This window comes from Lepisosteus oculatus, chromosome 5 (assembly GCF_040954835.1).
Source record: "Lepisosteus oculatus isolate fLepOcu1 chromosome 5, fLepOcu1.hap2, whole genome shotgun sequence".
NCBI classification, from domain to species: domain Eukaryota; kingdom Metazoa; phylum Chordata; class Actinopteri; order Semionotiformes; family Lepisosteidae; genus Lepisosteus; species Lepisosteus oculatus.
Genome location: NC_090700.1, coordinates 10964188 through 10984908, shown reverse-complemented (window position 1 = coordinate 10984908; position 20721 = coordinate 10964188). Strand labels below are relative to the sequence as shown.

Sequence of the window (20721 nt, the reverse complement as noted above, 5' to 3'; positions counted from 1 at the left end):
TCTGCACGAGGTCTTACTTATACATTGTACAATTTTAACACAACATCCCTTTGTTTAAATTCTACATTTTGAGCTTTGTGTCTTGTTTACCTTTTTATTGCATCCCCATTGTGTCAAAGAAGAAAATTATGTCACCATTGATATTTGTCTTTTTCATAGCCATCTTCTTCAAACTCAGTTTTGCATTTTACATTCATCGTTTATGTTTTTTATTCTTCCATATAACATCCTGCTCTTGTTTACATTGAATATCATCTGCCAGAAGTTTGCCCACTCTCCAATGCTAAATGTTTGGAATTTCTTCAGTTGTTTCTGCAGTATTTGATAATTCTCCAAATTTGGAATCATCTACAAACATGACTAGTGTACTAACTACATGAGAATTTAGGTCACTGATGTAAATTAGAAAGAGCAGTGGTCCTAATATAGTTCTACTGTATGTGTTACTTAGTTAACCACCACAATTTGAGCATTTACTCCTTTTCTCTACTCTGTTTACAGTCATTAAAAGTTTCTCATTCATAGTTTCCTTGTATGACTACTATTGGCAGTTTTGGAATTTTCATGTTTTGTGTTGTGCTTTTTCAAAAGCCCTCTGAAAATCTGAATATATCATGTCATATTGTTTGTGTTCATTAATTTTGTTGCTTGTTAAAATGACTTTGACAAATTAATTGAGCAAAATGTACATTTCCCAAATCCAAACTATCCCTTAGAGTTATCTTACCTTTAGTTTGGTTCTGATTATTATTTCCATGACTTTAAATAGATACAAAATAGTCAGATTTATTAGTATATACTGTAATTAGTTGGTTTGACAACCCTATAAATAGATGAGTGCTACATTAGTAATCTTGTCAATGGATATTACTCACATCCTGATTGACTGCAGGAAGTGTCTGGATAATGGCCAGTGAATAACATCACTGCTTCCCTTTATTATAATTGATATAATACCATCTGTCCTGGAGATTTCTTAACTGGAACACTTCTGCCTCTTCTACAGTATGCTAATATTATTTAATAGGGAAGATTGTTTTGTTCTTAAATTGAAATATCTTACTTTTTTATCTTGGTACTGTAAATACCTGTGTGAAATGTTAATACATTGATATTTTCCTTTTCATCATATTCTGGCATTTCATCCTTTGCTGTGATAATACTGAAAAAAATAATTCATACATTTCATGATTTATTTTAGCCTACATTGTAATTTTCTGGACTTTCTAATATCCTTCTCTCCTGTGCTTGCACTTTGTTATCTTGATCCTTTCTGTATTGTGAGATTTTTTCTTCATTTTTTTATTGTTTTTTCTCTATATACTGTATCTCCTTACCTTGCATGAAGCAGTAATCTTCACAAAAGAGATGTGTAGTAAGTCCAGTGTGGATATCCCCCAATAGGTGGATTGTCATTTGAGTGCTAATTGCAAGCAGGGAGTTTTATTTAATAAAACATGAATTGATTATCTAAATTTAAAACCCAGGAGTGAATACTATTTGATCCAATTAAGATGGAAACAGCGTGTCTGTGGCAAAGCAAACACTGTAATTCCTAACCTTATTTCAATCCTCTGAGATTGCCACCACAAGTGTGTGGAAAGCATTAGTTTGTTTTCAGATTTCTTAATAAAATAAATCTCCTAATATGAAATGTCTTGTATTAAAGACTCTAACATTACAATTGGAAAAATGATGTGAGGCACACTTCATTGTCATTACCCCTGCAGCACAATGTTCATATCAGTCAGAGGTGTACAAAACAGGCTAGATAAGAGCCGGACTCTTTTCATGGTTTAAAGGTTATCCTCCTGAAAGGGGTGTACTGTATATGGGATTCTTCAGACCTTTTCAGCTTGATTTCTTGTACTGTAGGACACATGGAGGTCCAGTGGGACAGCGGATGTGCTGTATAAAGACTTTTAATGATTTAGCCCATTCTATACACCAGCAGCTTGAGAACTTTCACCCTTTTTACCCAAAAATTGAAATACTGTGTTGCTCAGGGTACCTTTATTAAACATTTATTGTAATGTACCCTAGAAAAACCTGGGTTAAGTGTGTCAAGTACAGTAATATCATGGCAGATGGACAGTGAGATGAAAGACATTTATTTTGTAACCAGAAGACTCTTATCAAAACAAGCCCTTATGTACCCATCCACACTGCTGTGCCAACCTGTAAGGAACCCTGGAATCTCATTCAAAAGATTTTCTACTGCTAAATGTTTACCATATACTTGTTTTATTTTATGTCAGTTTTACATAAGGTTCTTCTAAAGTGCTGTTTTGAGAATGTGTTACTACTTTTCATTTGCATATATAGCATGAAGGGATGTAACTTTCACCAGGGGTATGGCATTATGTTGATTGAAAGCAACGGGGTGCGAATGCAGTTTGCACATATTATTTCTATTCAAAATACAGAAAAAGAATACAGTGTTGTTCATACTATTGCAGTTCTAATGCTGTGTGTGCACTGATGCTTGTAAAAAAGAGAAATTTGAGGTTCTTAGTGTAACCTTGCATAAGATCCAATAAAAAATAATACAAGTTCCAGCACTTTTAGAAACATTAGTAACTGTTCACTAGATGGTCTAATGAGAGGGGAAATGCTAATGTCACTTACTGAGACATCATTATCTGGGTTGGTGTTCCAATAAGAATAAACTTATTTCTATCCCATTTGAGAAATTTCAAGAAGAAAATGAGGATCTTAAACATTGTGCGAATATCATGGGCAGGAGATTTAACACTTTTATTACACTCACATTCTGATAAAGCAATCTATTCTCATTGTAGACAATGAAATTAATAACCGTGACAACTGGCAATGGGTTTTAATTTTTCATCATTTGAATAAGGTTTTTTTCAGAACCGGCAGCCCATACAAAATCAATGTTTTTCAAGGAAGGGTTTTAAACAGGATTTAAAGAGAAAAAGAATACTTTTTAAATATTCACCTCTATTGGATTTTGCATGAAGATTTGATTGCAAAGTCCTTTAAATTGCACTGCTTTTAAAAAATTTATCGGTTAATCAATTTGGAGAATCCTGATTATTGTATAGAGATGAGTGGATAAAATGGATTTCTTTTCTTCATCTCCACTCTCACAGTTGGCTTTTGTATTTCCCAGGGGTCAGTGTGGAAAGGTATGCAGTGGTTACAAGTTAGCAAGTGCTTCGGCATCCTGGGTTCAGTGCTGTGGAACGTCACATTTATGCATGGGTTTTCTCCCACCTGGGAGGTTCACATTTACAGGTTTCACTGGTAAATCTAAATTGACTTCATCTGGGGGTTAGTCCTTAAACAGGGAGGCTGGGCTCCTCATCTCATTACTGATCACTAAAAGAGAAGCTTTGGTCTCTTCCCCTGCACCAGTTCTGGTTGAACAATTGCTCGGGTCATTCGGTTCATTGACTATACATAGTTATAAAGCAAATGAGTAACAACCAGATCAAATCTGGAAAATGTTCACAATGTCATATAATTTGATGAACAGCAGGATTTGATTAATAGAATTGTCATTTTCCTTAATTTGCTAATTTAATATTGCGAGATTACTGTACATTTGGTTAGTGCAAACAGACTGATCAAATGTTTTTTTTATTCAAAACTCACTTCTTTTCTCCGCATTTTGTCTGAACTCCCCCTTTTATGTTTGTCACTTTTTGTTGTTTTGTTTTGTGTTCAAAATAATACAAATATTCATTTTTTTAATGTTCTGAACAAGATGGCCTGGCAAGCCACAACTAGCAAAATAAACAGAAAACAACTGAGGACAATATTGCTTTTTAAACATCTCATACAATCTGTGTCAACTCATTATGTCTTTCATCATCATTTTATAACAGCCCAATTCAGTTGACAAAGCAATAGACTGCAGTGTTACTTTCATCTATCATATGATTGTTATACATTGAGCAACTGATTAAATTTTAATGTTTAGGGATTTGCAGCAATATGAAATAAATGTTTAGCAAGACTGCATATTATTTTCTGTTGAAATGTTGTTTAGGAGATGCTTTAAGAAGACAGGATTGTCTTCTAGATGTGCAATCTATTTTGACATATTCCCCCAACCAAAAGGCATGATTGTGAAATAATCAAAGGCATTGATAAAAGCTCTTGCAAAACTATTAGATTCTATAATGTTTGATTGCAACGTTTGATCCAACCAACTCATTTTTGGGATACAATTACAGAGCGGTGCACCGTGCCATCCAGTGACCGAAATGTTTCCGACCAAAACATTTTCAGATAGGAGCAAAAAATCACTCATCCTAAAGCTGACTTCAGCCCCAAAATTCAATGCTGAGCTTAAAAATTGTCTAAGTAGAGTGCGAGTGTTAACCCTAACCCTAGCTGGGATGTCAACTGAGCAGTTCCGTAATAAATACTGTATATCAAGCCCTCCAGGCATCGGATTTTGACATATTCCCCCAACCAAAAGGTACAGTATGACTGTGAAATAATCAAATAATCAAAGGCATTGATAAAAAGGTCTTGCAAAAGTATTCCATTCTATAATGTTTGGTTACAACTTTTGATACAACCGTCTCAGTTTTGAAATTAAGCTACCGTGCAGTAAAAGGTGCCATCCAGGCACTGAAAAGTTTCCGACAAAAACATTTTCAAATAGGAGCAAAAAATCACCTGTCTTAAAGCTGAATTTGGCCCCAAAATCCAGTGCTGAGCATAAAAATTGTCTAAGAAGCGTGTGAATGCTAACCCCAACCCTAGCTGGGGTGCCAACTGAGCCGTTCCGCAATCAATATCTGAAGCTTTCCAGGCATGAGTGTGAAACAATCAGATTTATTGGATTCTACAGTGTTTGGTTGCAACTTTGATGTGTCCGACTCAGTTTTCGCATACAATTAAGGAGCGGTGCACCGTGCCATCCAAGTACCAAAGAGGTTCCGATCAATACAAATTTCAGATAGGAGCAAAAAATCACCTGTCCTAAAGCTGACTTTGACTCCAAAATCCAGAGCTGACCGTAAAATTTGTCAAAGTACAGTGTGAGTGTTAACCCTAACCCTAGCTGGGGAGTCAACTGATCCGTAATCAATATCTCCAACCCTTCGGGCATCGGATTTTGACATGTCAAAAAACATGAGTTTGAACTAATCAAAGGCATTGATAAAAACTCTTGCAAAAGTATTAGATTCTATAATGTTTGGTTACAACTTTTGGTCTGACCATCGTAACTTTAGTTTTGGAGCTAACATTTTTAATTTAAAATTTAGTACACTGAAAAACATGTGCTTTCACCCAATTTAGTTAATATTTAAAGACAATTGCAACTGTATAGTTAATTTATGAATGTACTGTGTTTCTTGAATTATTTTGCAGTATAATCCATGGCTGAATGATACTGCATTTTCACTAATTGGTATTGTGTGGGTCAGACCTTTGTGAGACTTTTTTATTAGTTAAAGCAGATTTTAGTTTATGAAAAAAATACCTTTACAATGTTATGGGTGCACTTAGCATGCTTTAATGGAAGTCCAATTTCTCTGTGACATTCCACTGAGTTTATAGTATAAAACATTTCTCCTCATAAGGACTAATTCTATGCCTTTAAAGAACATGTAAACAAGGTGATTGCAATTCTGATTTCTGCAAACTGCTTTTTCTGTGTTCATGGTTTTATCTAATAGTAAATACAAGCCTATTTCAATTAACATACACAGAAGGAAGAATTAAAAGCAGTAGAGCATTAACCTGTTATTAGTTCTTCAACTACAAGGCGCATGTAAATGAGTTTGTAATTAAATGTAGGATAAATGTTAGCAGCAAGTAAATGAAAAACACCACAGGACCTTTGATTTAGTGCTTTCATTACAAACATATCATTGTACAGGATTAAAGACAAGAAACATTGTTGGAAGATAATTTACATGTGACAGTCAGACAGGAGATTCTCACAATTGTGACATTACTGCTTCATTTTCGGCTACACTGTTAAGGAAATTGTAATGTTTCAGGGTTTTTTTTAGACTGCAGCATTCTAATGAGATAATGAGTGGTTTTGAATTTGGAGAAAACTGTGTTTTCAATGTAAAACTGTCATAATTTCCAGATTTTGTTGTGGTCACGTTTGGTGATATGATAATATTAATGACCTATTGTAAATAACACTTTAGAGTGACTGACACAAGGGGTGTTTTTTTTCCTGTGGAATATTTTCTGTAGGAATAATGTACTGCAGATTGTGATACAGAATACTGATACAGATTTGTGATCGTTTATATCTTTCTTAAAACATAAAAAATAATAACTCTTTTCTCAAGTCAGTCTAGATTTATGTTGGAGGGAAGCTCACATAATATATCTGTGTGGTCAGTAGCACTATGAAGAAAGAAGACTTCTAAATAATGTTGGTTTTGAAATGATCAGCAGTTTAGTGAAACATTTGTATTGATATTTATTTTTTAATGATAAGTCTTCATTTTATCATTTTAACTAGTTCCTAGTAGTTTATTATAATGCACTTTCACTGACAGTATAATTAGAGTTGTCCTTTAAATTAATTGCTCTTATCTAAAGCCTGAAAGGCTGCATTAAAAACTAATTTACAAAGAGCTGAAAAACTAATCAAAGACGTGCTTATTTTCTCCTGGCCTGCAGGGTGTGATCCCATTCCAGTAGAGTACCTCAGATGGGGCGATCCTGAGCCAATCGCTGCTGTTGTTTTTTCCTGCCTGGGTCTCCTAGCTACTTTTTTTGTGACCTTTATCTTCATCATGTACCGTGACACACCGGTGGTGAAGTCCTCCAGCAGAGAACTGTGTTACATTATTTTAGCAGGAATCTGTTTGGGATACCTATGTACTTTCTGCCTCATTGCCAAACCCCACGTCATATACTGCTACCTTCAAAGAGTTGGAATTGGACTTTCACCTGCTATGAGTTACTCTGCACTGGTAACTAAAACCAACCGCATTGCCAGAATTCTAGCCGGTAGCAAGAAGAAAATCTGCACCAAGAAGCCAAGGTTCATGAGTGCTTGTGCTCAGCTAGTTATCGCATTCATCTTAATCTGCATTCAGCTGAGCATTATTGTTGCTCTTTTTATCATGGAGCCTCCAAAAGTCATCCACGACTACCCCAGTATCAAAGAGGTAAACTTGATCTGCAATACCACCAATCTTGGGGTGGTAGCTCCCCTGGGCTACAATGGGCTGCTGATCCTGAGCTGCACCTTCTACGCCTTCAAAACTCGGAACGTGCCCGCCAATTTTAATGAGGCAAAGTACATCGCTTTCACTATGTACACCACCTGCATCATCTGGCTGGCCTTTGTGCCCATTTATTTTGGCAGCAATTACAAAATCATCACCATGTGCTTCTCCGTCAGCCTGAGTGCCACTGTGGCGCTGGGCTGCATGTTCGTCCCGAAGGTGTACATCATCCTGGCCAAACCGGAGAGGAACGTGCGCAGTGCTTTCACCACCTCCACCGTGGTGCGTATGCATGTGGGCGATGGAAAGTCCTCCTCTGCAGCCAGCCGGTCCAGCAGCCTGGTCAACCTGTGGAAGAGGAGGGGCTCCTCTGGGGAGACCTTAAGGTAAGAACGGTCCCTCTTGTACGTTCTATCATTTTCTGTTAGACTCTGAAAAGAAATTATCGGTGCAATCCAGGCTTCATATCTGTAAAAGGAATGTTTAAGCTTTTGCTTGATCTGTGATTTACTTTTCATTTATCTTTCCATTCACTCTTCTTAAGAGACCTTAGTTTAAACCAAAGGTAAGATAATGCATTCTGCACGTTCATAGTATTTTGTTTCTGTGGGGAGCTGCATCATCATCAGCAAAGGTTAATTCCATGCTGAAAGGTAGAAGAAAAGAGTTAAATACTTATATTCCATATACTCAAAGAAAACACCAAAGCTGAAACATGGTGTTATACTATTTTTTCCCAATTTTTTAATATTAACTTCTACATGTTCCATATTTATTTGTTTGTTTAATTCTTTTTAATTCTTTTAATTGAAAGGAAATCTGACTGATCTTCGCAGAAACAAAAATAACTCATTGTTGACATAAACAACATGGTTTTAAAGTAAAACCATGTTGTTAATATCATAAAGTAGGCTTTATAATAGTTATCCTTTCAGTCCATTCAGTCCATTCCAGCCATCAGAAAAGATATTAAAACTTGACAGTAGTGTTTAATTTGTGATCATTTGCACATACAGTAAGTATTTAAATTGCACATATTTAATATGTAGTATAACACTTATCTGAGGCAACCCTAAGTTGTCTGAAGTTGGTGCTTGAACTGAACTGTTTCATGATTGCAAGTCAATATTAATGGCGAACCTTTTCTGTTTATTGTACAAATGAAATGTGTCTAGTGAAATGATCTTTTGTAAAGACTGGCACAGAGTGTTTAAACAGGGAACATCGATCGGTAGGTCGACAAACACATAAAGCAGCAGAAATGTAAAGAGAAAATGTTTTATTAACAATGCACAAAGTTCTTTTTTTAACCTTCTAAGCAGATTTTCCAGGCCTCTTTCTAACAGTAGCCAGACAGCTAGGCTTCCTACCAGCTCCAAACAAAGTATCTGTGAAAGTATAACACATTTCTTCCAAACTTTGTGAAAAGGTCACAAAAATTACAGACTCAACTAAGGGTCAGATGCTTTCTTATCGGTTCTACTCTGGGTGAGTTAGCACAACAAAGGATCTTCCCCCTGTCCCCAGATGTCAGATACTGTAGATCAGGCCAGAAAGCCCCCACTTCCTGCTTTTTAAATTGTTACCCGACCAATTGTCTTGCACCAACCATTCAGGCAACCATTCTAGAGAATGGTTCAGACATGTCTCTCATGGAAATAGTCTGAACCTACCGCACTCTCACAGTACCATACCCGAGTGAGACTCGATAATAAGAAATTATCAACGTAGTACAGAAGGAAACATGAATAATTTCACAATTGTCAGTTGAAGACAGCACAAATATTGGTGTGGCAAGCAAAGTTTACTTGACTTTCTCCCTAGCTAAAATATTCTTCCCAAAACCCATCTGACAGACACATGATCAGTGATCATACAGTATCTTTGCCACTGGCTATCATATTTACTTGACTTTATGTGCTGCAGCAGAAACATTCAGCTTGTAGGCAAATACTTTCATAATGTGCAGTACGCTTCTGTATCACATTCTAACACATATTCTATTCACGTCAAAAATGACCATGAAATAAAATACATTGGAAAAGTCTTACTTTTAAAAATTATAATTGGAGGATTAAACATATGTGACCTGTGCAATAAACCGACCTTAGATGAGTATTCAACCTGAATGAATATGGAAATATGGGGGCATATTAAGTGTACTAGTTCATTCCTGCCAAGCCATTATTAGCCTTAACAGTGAAGATAAGCAACATTGACCTTCTTTAAAAATACTCTTGAAATCTTTAAAGAGAAACTGCTGTGTGATTGGTATTTTTGAAAGTGTTATCCTTGTATATTTTATGACTTATATTGTTTATGTTCATACTTCCAAATAAAAATGCAAAAACAGATTTGCTAAATATACTTACTCCTGGGTACCATGAGTACTACATTATATTATAAAGTAATATGTTTAATTAGTTGTTAAATACATTTTTTTACCTCCAAGAAATAGAGGAGGCAGGTTATTTAAGATGTGTATACAGTACACTGTGTAGTTGTTTAAATTGAATATTTGGGCGGATTTTCTTGTGGACTCAAGCCTTATAGTAAAGCAACAGTGAATCAGAAAGTGACTTTTTTAGTGCTATTGCTTTTTAGAGCTTTATCGCTTTATGAAGATGGCAAGCAGAAACATTTTTAGTAGACAATTATCTTGTGGACAAATAAATAAATCTATACAAGGCTAAAAAATCTACATAAACTGGAAGATAAGAGTATTTTCTTTTGGAATTTAAATGTTTTCAAAATTCCTATGTAGAATAAAACTCATACCAACTGCATTGGTTTGATTTCTGAATACACTGAATTGATTTCTTGTAACGTGTTTGCAGTTGTAATGATCATCTGTATAATGCCAACTGTATTAGTAACCAACTACTGTATAGTTTATGGACCATTACAGTTTCCATCAGCAGTTACAATACTTAACATATTGCCAAATACACAGTATACAAGTGATTATTATGACTTATGTTCAGCAGAGGGGTAATTTAAACCAAACAAGCTGTTTTATTTCTGACGGACGTGACCCAAGTTCACCACAGATGAAAAGCTAGCAAGGGGAATTAATTAACTTCCTGGGGAGCTTAATTCCCTAAAGGAAAAAACAAATACTGCATAGATGAGTTAATGTAGTGTGACACTATGCAGAACAACTATTCCATCTACTTTTTCTGAAAAAAAAACACCCTAAGGAATACTTGAAGTCAGCAGCCTAAACTTCTAATGTGGCTGGAGATATTTAATCAGATGTTATGGTAAACTCATCAAAAATATCTCTAAATCTATATCTGTCAGCATATAATTCCTAAACTAATTTTCAAGATTTCAGAATGACTGAATTTGAAAATAAGAAATTTATGACATTATTTTTTTTTAAATCTAAAGTATTGTAATGTGCACTGCTGTCTTGTCTGTATACTGTATGGAGGGGATAAAGTTTTAAACTGACTTTGAGAACCTTTGAGCAGCTGTCACGCTTAATATCTTCCAAGCTGTGAGCCTGAGCTGGAGTTGTACCCTGAAGTGTTGGCTTTTTTTATTAGACCTTTCAAAAGATACCGGTCATTTTCAATTACATGCACTGAGCTAAACAAAACTAAACCTGTCACAGAATCAGATATGTTACCTTTGAAAAAGCCCAGAGATGACAGTGAGAAAAAAGGGATTTTTGTGACATTGTAAAATAAACTCACTACTTAAGTGTTTCATGAACATGAATAAATATCAGAGAATGGTGTTCATTTTTTGTTATACTTTACTAGATAACAGCTAAATCATGAATATTTCCCCAAAGCTTAATTGCTTCTTGGGAGAAAGGTGTAAAAGCCTCTTCTATAGTAACTCATTTAATTTAGGTCAATCTACTGTTTTACTGGGGACAGATTGGAATTATGCACATCATAACCAAATCTACTGTACCAGCTATGATCTGATAACTGTTTACTGAGACGTTGCTTATTCTAAGGCTAACTGAATCCGTACATTTTCTCTGCCTCAAGTTCAAATGGTTCTTTTACTTTGATTATTTCTCATTGATTCTAACAGGATATTACTGTATCTACTGTATCTTTTGGAAGTCATCTGTTATCCAGTTATAATTGTGCAAATTATCACTTAATAATTAAACATGGAGGTGAGAGGTACTGTAGGTCTGCCTTTTCTGTCAGCTTGGGCAGACAAGCACCAGTATTACATTTTAGCAAGCCCTCACAAATTCTTTTCATCTCATCTGTTCTTTTCTTACCAATGCACAGTACACCTTCAAAATGGAATATTTCATCCTGTATGCCAAATCCCTTTGTATAAAATGTCCTTTTCTGAGTTTTGCATTTTTCATAGCAGGAACAAATAAAGTGATTCTGCATACAATATCCTGAGTTGCAGTTTTATGACAGACAAAAATAATTTCTATACTCCAAGCAGAAGAAACCAGATGTATGACATACTGTAGATGTATTTTAATGTTTTATTTTTCAATTGCAAGCCATAAAACTGTAATGGAGATCCATTTACAAGGAATTTCATTCAAATTTCATTTTAGATTAAAAGTAACCATATCTTTGTACCCCTCTAGTGTAGACAAAATCAAACAAAGAAGTCAAGTCTCAAAACTGTGGGCATGTCTCTTTAGTTGTGATTGCATTTCAATGACCTAATTGCTCAAACCTAATGATAAATGAGGTATCACAATTGTTTGATGGGTTTTGAATCTGATTCTGGAGAAATTGTGAAGTAAACTTTTGCAGATGAGCCTTCCAATGTCTGAGAGCAAGATTTGATTATTGAATGTGTCATAGACCCCTGAGAAAAGTTTCTGTGCCTTGGTAAACTATTTGGAGGTTAACTTGCAAAGACACTGTTCTAATGAATCAGTTTTGGTAAATATTATAACTCTTAGCTTTTACTTTTGTGGCAAGTTGAATTTGGTCTCAGTTGCTTGGGGGCATCTACTGAGAATGTAGGAATTTTACTCAAATTACACTCCTTCTCTGTCCTGTCCCTAGTTTCCTGTACTTTGCTCTCCTTCCGGTGTCTCTCTTTCTGGAGCTATATATTTCCGGGTCTCTAATTCTGCTTCGCTCAGCATTGACGCTCGGATGTCCTGAGACCCACCTAGCACCAGGTTGCCGCTCCGTCCGTGACCTGAGGGCATAGGTTTCTATACGGCACTCCTGAACTCTTTGCACTATGAACCCGGGCCTTTTTCCCATCTCGCCGCTACGCATATGGGTCTTTTTCCGCTCTCCTGTGTCACACCCTCTGTAGCCAGAGGGCGCTCCTTCTCTGTCCTGTCCCTAGTTTCCCTAGTCTGCTGTCCTTCCGGTCCCTCTCTTTCCCTTGGGCTATATATTTCCGGGTCTTGCACTCTGCCCTCGCTCAGCATTGATGTTCGGATGTCCTGAGACCCGCCTAGCACCAGGTCGCCCCACGTCCGCTACCTGAGGGCATAGGTTTCTATACGGCATTCCTGAACTCTTTGCACTGCTGAGCCCGGGCTAACCCCCGGTTCCGCCGCTTCGCATAGGGTCTTTTTCGCTCTCCTGCCTCTCCACGGTTTGTCCCTTCTGACATCCGTGACACCTGCCACTGTTTCTTGTAATATTTCATTCTTCTCAATTTCTAGGATAGTTACATAATAGTAAAAGAGCTCATCATTTGTTTTCACACAGTGCAAAAACCTCTAATTAAAGAACAAAAGTTCACCCTTAGAGTTGTAAGCTACTTCAGCTCAATATTTCCCGAGCTATCTAACTCTAAGTATAGACATACAGCAGGTATTGACATAATATTCAGCTTCTCGTGATGCAAAGTTCAAAGTTTATGTCAACACAGAATTAAAGATAATATAATTTATCTTACTACCCATCACTGATTTTTACACAGAAATATTTACTTTTAATGATACAGAACAAATTCCTGCACAGACTACCTTGGAACTGACAACACACGTCTGCTTATACTGTAACTTAATCAATACAATTATTGACTCTTAGTTTGAAAAGTCTCAATAGACCTTTAACTAATCAGCCTGCAAATATGTGAATCAATTCCTAGAATAAATACAAGGCTATGGCTTATTTTGTTTTCTATTGGGAATTTTGATTTCAAATTTTAAATTCCTGATTAACAAGCCTCAGTCAACCTGATGATCAGCTTTGCAGATAAAAAGGCCCAGTTTTGAATTTTAAGCAGCTTAAACATGCTTTGTTGTTGTCTTATTTTAAACCGCTTCTGACATACTTAATCAGTTAGAGTAATTTAAACTTAAATATATTTTCTGAGAAGTAGTTAAACATATTAAACATAAATATTTAATATGCATTATTTTCTTCTGCATTTTCTCTCCAAAATATTCTGCCTCTCTACTTCGAGAATGCCTTGAATTCATCACTGAATGCCTCAAAAGTTTTCTTGTCTGTAAAACTCATATTTTTTTCATCTGTTTCTAGTAACAGAGTTTATAATAGAAGTTTGGGAGGAAGATTAGATCCTAATCTCACACATTTGCAAGACTCCATCTATAAGTCTCGTACCCAGGTCTTTCCATAGCGTATCATTTTCGCACCACCCCCACCTTGCCAAATAGACCCTTGCAGGAGACTCCCCAGCTCAATCCTTGTAATAGTGTGTGGTGGGGGGGCGGTTGGGTAGCCATTTCCTCAGTTAAGCAAGTCACATCAAATACTTTTCGGATATTTCATCTCTCTACTACTGTACATTCATTAGGATTTAACCCCAATCATGCTTGCCTAATTAGTCACACAGTAAAACCTGTAGAGGGCTGAGCAACTGTGTACTGTAGACTGTCAGCATATACCATCTTGGCTTTTCAGTAACCTTCTGTTATTGTATTTCATCCATGCTAGAAAAAATGTTTAAGAAAATATTAATAGATTTGACGTCTTTTTTATGTGTTCCTGCCTAATACAAGTTGTTAATCTATCATTGTGTAACAAATCTCATGCCTCTTCAGTTAAGTTTCTTTCTATTATTTAAATGCAGCTCGAATGGCAAATCAGTGACCTGGGCCCAGAATGAAAAAAGCACAAAAGGACAACATCTCTGGAAACGTCTTTCTATCCACATCAAGAAGAGGGAGAATGCCAACCAGACTGCGGTCATTAAGCCCTTTTCTAAGGCCTCGGAGAGCCGCTACAGTAGTGACATCATGCAAGAGACTGGTGCCAAAATGCTCTATGAAGTCTCCGAGGCTGAGGAGCACTACCCAGTCCAGTACCGGCCTCAGACGCCTTCGCCCATCAGCACCGTGAGCCAGAGGGCTTCATCGTTGGGCCGGAAAGAGGAAGAGGTTCCCTCCTATTTGTCCGAGCAGCCCCAGCGGAGCAGCTCCTCCCAGGGCTCGCTAATGGACCAGATCAGCAGTGTGGTCAACCGCTTCACAGCCAACATCAGCGAGCTCAACAACATGATGCTGTCCACCTCTCCTCCTGGCACTGCTGCCAGCTCATCGACTATCTGCCCTCCCTACTTGATTCCGCGGGAGATTCAGCTCCCGACCACCATGACCACGTTTGCGGAGGTGCAGCCCCTTCCTGCCATCGAGGTGAACGGACGCTCGCAGGCAGCCAGCAAGACGTCCTCCACCAGCATCAAGGACGGCACCTCAGAGTCCTCGGCAATGAAAACAGACCTCGAGGAGCTGGTGGCACTCACCCCTCCCTCTCCATTCCGGGACTCCATCGACTCAGGGAGTGCGTCGCCAACCTCCCCTGTGTCTGAATCGGCCCTTTGCATCCCCTCCTCCCCCAAGTATGACAAACTGGTGCTGAGGGACTACAGCCAGAGTTCTTCCTCCTTGTGAAATGTAGGAAGGTGACAGAAAACAACACACTGTACCAGATTCCTTGAATCTCCGACATACTGTATGGCACCATCAATACAAAAACAAGCCTACTGTGTTTCCTATGTTTACATGGATTCAACAGCCGAGTTAAAATAAAGAAAGGGGGAAAATGTATTAAATACACCTGATGAAGCTACTTACAACTATTACTTTATATAATTTGAAACATGCTCAGTGTATGACTTCAAAGTATTTAGGTTTAGGTGGTGTTCATTTGGTAGTGGCCTTACACAAACTTGGGCTTTCAACTAATTAGAGCTGTTCAGATTTGGGCACCAGTGGTATATTTCTGGACTCGCTCGCCTTTCAAACCCGGTCAATATGTATATAGTTTTGCTACTGCCTGGTGTGCATAGAAAAAGTTGCAGGCTGTGTTAAATGTCAGCAGTTGTGGGTGCTGTCCTGTGTGTCCTGGAAACTGTTGAAATTGCAACAGAATATTTATAGCCTGATTGAAAAATATCTCATCACTGGAATGTTCCTTTTGGAACCAGATTTGGCCAGCTTGGAAAATAATGTAAATAAAACAAAGTTTCATGGGACTTGTTGGCAGGTTATTATACATGCTAATACAAAGTGCTTTGCTTTACAACCATAAAAAAAACTCCATGTACATAATCAATCACCTTTGTCAAATGAAGTTTTTTTCTTTTTTTTTCTTTTTTTTTCCATAAGTGAGCCTTCGTATCTTATTGAAAGTTTGAATGTATATTTTCTAAATGATTCTCAAACCATTTGGGACCAAAACTGTCTGTACCCTTCTTATGTGAGTGTTTGGAAAATATTCATCAGGCAGATTATGTTCATGTAGAGCTATATCAACATAATATGAAAACGGAGAGACACAGCCTATACTTGGTTTATAGAGTTACAAATCAACATTACAATCGGTTATAATTTATTTATAAACAAACAACGAATAAATAAAAAATCTATGTTTTTTTTTGCAAAAGTTGCAACCAATAAGACATGTAATTTGTAATAAGTTGTTTTTTTTCCATGATTTTATTTATTTTAAGGAGGAACCTCTCTGAACTAGGAGGACACCTTTTAATACAATAGCAACATTTGAGTACCTTCTCTGAATATGGGAAGCATACAGTTTGAGAGAGCTGTTCCTAAAATTTAATTTAAAAAATATTTTATATTGCACCTTGAATGGCACAGCATCTTGAGGAATTGTGCTATAAAACAAAGCTTAAGCAAAAACAAGTAAACATATTAATACACAAAATCTACTTCAATAATTAAGCTGAATTAAAAGCTGGTCTAGTTTAAAGTGTTAACTGTTCAAAATGTAAAAAAATGGAATATTGCAAAGAAGAAATGTCAACTTATGAAAAGGGTCAAAGAATGTGCGTAGTTTAATACAAAATGTGTTTTATTCACCAAAATGCCAGTAAACAGAATATAAGATTTTTTCTATTTATCATTTCTTATTATTGTAAATACAAAGGGCATGCTAAAAGTAACATCTTTAATTTGCCACTTGGATTAAAGTAGACCCACTTTACTTTGCTAATTAAAAAAAAAAGATTTTACAGAAAATGATACTTTCTTTATAAAGCAAGAATAAATAATATATTATGTGTGTGTAGAAGCATTTATATGAATGTGAAACAATAAAAATTGCAATTTGTTTGTCCAGCCATGGTCATTACACTCTGCAAAATTCACATATCAAAGACAACAATTTGTGCCAAAAACTAGGCTCATTTTCATAAGGTCAATAGTTGAATATGTTCTGTTTAAGATATGCTTTTTTATATGTGAATAAAGATTTTGAACATATCAAAGCAATATGAACCATTCAGAAAGTAATATATAGCACATCTATTTAGCACAGTGGAAATGTGCTGTTTAAATCTTCATTAAATGCTTTAATAAAGGGAGTAAGAAAATCTGACCAATTAAAAAATATCCACCTTTTTCCAGATATACTGTACTGTATAAGAAAACAAAAGCTGTTTCTGATGGTATAAACATCATTTGAATTCAGCTACAGTATGTTAGAGGCATGTTCCTGAAGCCAGAAATAAAAGATTGTATAGTCACGATGCATTACAAGGATCTGCACACTGACTGTGTAGTTCTATTGACATTTACAATGCTGCTTTATAAAAAAGTAATCGATATATGTTTTGTACACACCCTGTTGTTTTTTTAATTCTTTGAAAATATTAACAGTACTATTATACAGCAGGTATGATTCATGACTTCTTCAAATGGGTAGCAATCAGTGAGATGAACACGTACGTCCTATTGATAGAAAAGGTTTGTCTGAGATTCCTGTAATCGCCTCTTTACACAGCAATCTCCAAACAGATCCTTCATTCACATGCTGATTTTACTATCTAGTAAAAACTACATTACATTAAATTAGCTTACATTAAACTTGTCACAGAGAACATATTTTGCAACTGTGAAAATGGCAGATGCCAAACATCCAGTAGTATCAAGTGTAGTAGTAAAATCATCATAAATGACAAAGGGATCTGGGATAAAAGGAATTGGCTTTCAATTTCAGAATTGTCTCAAATACAGTAAGTATTGCCAACTTGCATTATATTATTGTATTCAACGGTCGAGGGTAGGAAAATGGAAAATAATTTGTACATTATCTACTACGAACATTTCTTTTATCAAATTCCACTTTTCTGGCATTTTACACATACTGTAATTTTTATACTGTAATATTTGATACTTCAATAACATTGAAACAGATATAAGGTACAAATGATCATTGTTTTGTTTAATTAATGTGCAAATTGCTTGGCATCTTTCCTAGCATTAGAAAAAAAAGGTACAGTACAGTATATATAAAAAGTAATGAGAAGAAGAATGTTTAGTTTGATTAGTTAAAAAGTAAAGAGAGATAAGTTTTGGGCCCTATTTTTGTTCATGACCTAATGTAAGGTGCATGACCACTTGTTATCAGATAGCTACAGTGGATTAAACTTAAAGGTTTTATTGGTCCAAACTCCCTTTTTATTGTACCATTATATTTAGATATGACTGAAGTGAGAGTTTCACAGAAATTTATTCATTTACTAGTTTGAGTGAATTGACCAGCAAGTGTTAAACTATCAGGCATATCAGAAATGTTTATTTAAAAATTATTTGATATAGTGTTTTGCTTGTATTTTTTGTACAGGTATCTGAAAATACAATCACCTTTGCATTGTTAATTTAACCAAGCCATTTGCCAGATTCATTTTTAGAGGGGTAGAGAAATGTAGATTTTTTTTAATTTTGCTGGATGGCTGGAATTACAGTGTACAACCATATTTTAAAGTTTTTGATGTTTTTTATGACTAACTAATTAGGGTTTTAAATTTTCTTTTTAGGCGGCCTTTTAGGAAGATGAATTCATTCAACACATTTTGTGTAAGGCTGAATTGTCATGCATATTGCCCAAGACCTACATCTGCATAGTTGCTTAAGATCTCAATTTCAAAACAGAATGTTTGTGTGAAGGGGAATGTTAACTCAGCAGTCTGACACTTCAGTGTATTTTCTGTTACTGTTTCTCAGAATGTTTGAGAAGTAGGCCAGTTGACAAAGATCTGTACTTTTATTCGTACCCACAAAAAATGGCAAATCCTCAGATTTTATTGTTTTCTAACAATGGTGAGCCTTCACCCTTACACAATCACTAGAGACCGCTTTTGAACATTGGTGTTCAGAAGGACATGGTTTATACTGTATACTACATGACTAGGATGCTATATAATATTGAAAATCGTGTGCATATTATTATATATCTGTTTATTGTTGGCTCACAAGCATCTAGGTCATCATCAGAAATAGGGTCCTGAATGTAATTTAAAAGTTATTATTGGACTGTGGTAAGGGGAATCTAATATACTCTTAAGACAGTTTGCAGTGGTAAAGTTACCAGAGGAATTCCACAATTGGACTGTGCTGCATTTTGTCCATAGTATTACTGGCATTGTAAGACTTCACTATGTTTTACTACTAAGTACCATGGAAATAGTACAAGTGAAAACATCTTATGGTAAATGCTATACTGTATACCACAGTAAATTGTAACAAGGGAAGGCTCTGACCTGATTCCAAACAGGACATTTGTGGGGGTTTTTTGAAGGAAAACCTTTTCATGTATATTAATAAATCCCATATGAATCAGTGCCAATTATAATAAATCTGTATGGGCTATCTAAGTGCTTATATTTTTGTTACTTACCTTTGATAACTGTTTTAAATGTTTTTGTGAAATGTGTTCTTATTCAGTTTTCTGCTGCTTTTCTGACTTCAGAAATATAGAATGTAATATGATACTATTGACGTGAAACTGGAAATGATTTTTCTTACTATTTGTTGACATTTTTAATAGTTTCATTCAGCTTTGTAAATGTAAGAAATTGAAAAGATTTCAGCTCTTTAGAAACATATTTCACTGTTTTTGAGTTTTCTAACCATGTTAAAGAACCATTGTGTTAATGTACTGCAGAGTACTTTTTGAACATTAAAAACCTGTAATAAAAATATATGTTTTTCCTAATTTATTGGCTTCTTTCCATACATTTTATAACTGGTTTTAGATATTAGATATTAATGACTTTAGATATTAATGATTTTAGATATTAATAATTTGGAATTCTAAATTAGAAACAAGGAGTTAACGGCTCACAAATGCAATACAGTATAAACTGAATATGAATGGGCTATATACAGTACAGAATGAGTTATATAAAATAAACATTTACATACATTAGATGAATATAGCCCATTTCAGCTATATTGACCATGGAGACACCTGCAGTAGAATGTTTCAGCAGTGACCTACTGTATGGGTGCTCATTGCTCGCATTCTTTAAAAAAGCCAGATAAACAAAGGTCTTTCAGTGTGAAATCAAGCAATCAGGTCATGAACTGGACAGCCTTGTCCACATAGAAAAAACCCTTGACCTATTTATTATTGCGGAAGAGCAACTAAACTGAACTCCCCTTTAAAGGTACATTAATTCAATTTTCTTCTATATCGGATTCAAAAATACTGGAAAGAAGCCCTAAGGTAATTATGCATGGTGTGACAGCAATTTTCCTTTTTAAAAAAACGTATTTTCTTATTTTTAATGGTTCTGGTTTTAAAATGCCACTTCTTTTTTCAGCGATTAATCTTCCCCTCTTCTCTTGAATACACTTCCACCTACATTAAAATCCTTTGTATTTCCAGCTGCCAGTTGACTTTAATATTGCTTTCCTTCACAACAGCTGATCTAAAACAATTTGAGACAAAACAATTTGCCTAAAATCAGGAAAGTGCTGTGGTTCACATTCTACTGTATCTCAAGTGACCTAAAGAGTTTCAGTTAGAAGACTTTTAAGACTTTTAAGAAACTACAGTACAAGAACAAGCAACACTCAAGTTTGTTTTAAACGTATTATCAACAATTTTGCACAGGTCAACACAACAAGTTTAGCTGAAAACAACATTGTCAATGATAGCTTTGCAGTGGTAGACAATATACAGTATGAGAGTTGCTTGTATTATTAAATGCAATATCACTGTTCCCATGCCATTGCTCATGACCCTTCAACATATTAATCACAGCAACTGACTTTTCATATGCATAAATATAGTTCACAGTGAAGAATAGGGGAAAAAGACAGGCTGGATGTTAGCTCCTCTTGTCA

General features: G+C 35.7%; 1 protein-coding gene across 2 annotated transcripts in view; it reads left to right on the top strand.

The window, feature by feature from the left end:
- Nucleotides 1-19569, top strand: part of grm5b (glutamate receptor, metabotropic 5b) — a 92240-nt gene extending 72671 nt beyond the window's left edge. For both annotated transcript variants that reach the window (XM_015341797.2, XM_015341798.2), the window contains exons 8-9: nucleotides 6634-7573; nucleotides 14199-19569. In XM_015341797.2, the coding sequence (XP_015197283.1) occupies nucleotides 6634-7573; nucleotides 14199-15018 (1760 nt within the window). In that variant the 3' untranslated portion in view covers nucleotides 15019-19569. The remainder of the gene's footprint in view (nucleotides 1-6633; nucleotides 7574-14198) is intronic.
- The last annotated feature ends 1152 nt before the right edge of the window (nucleotides 19570-20721 follow it).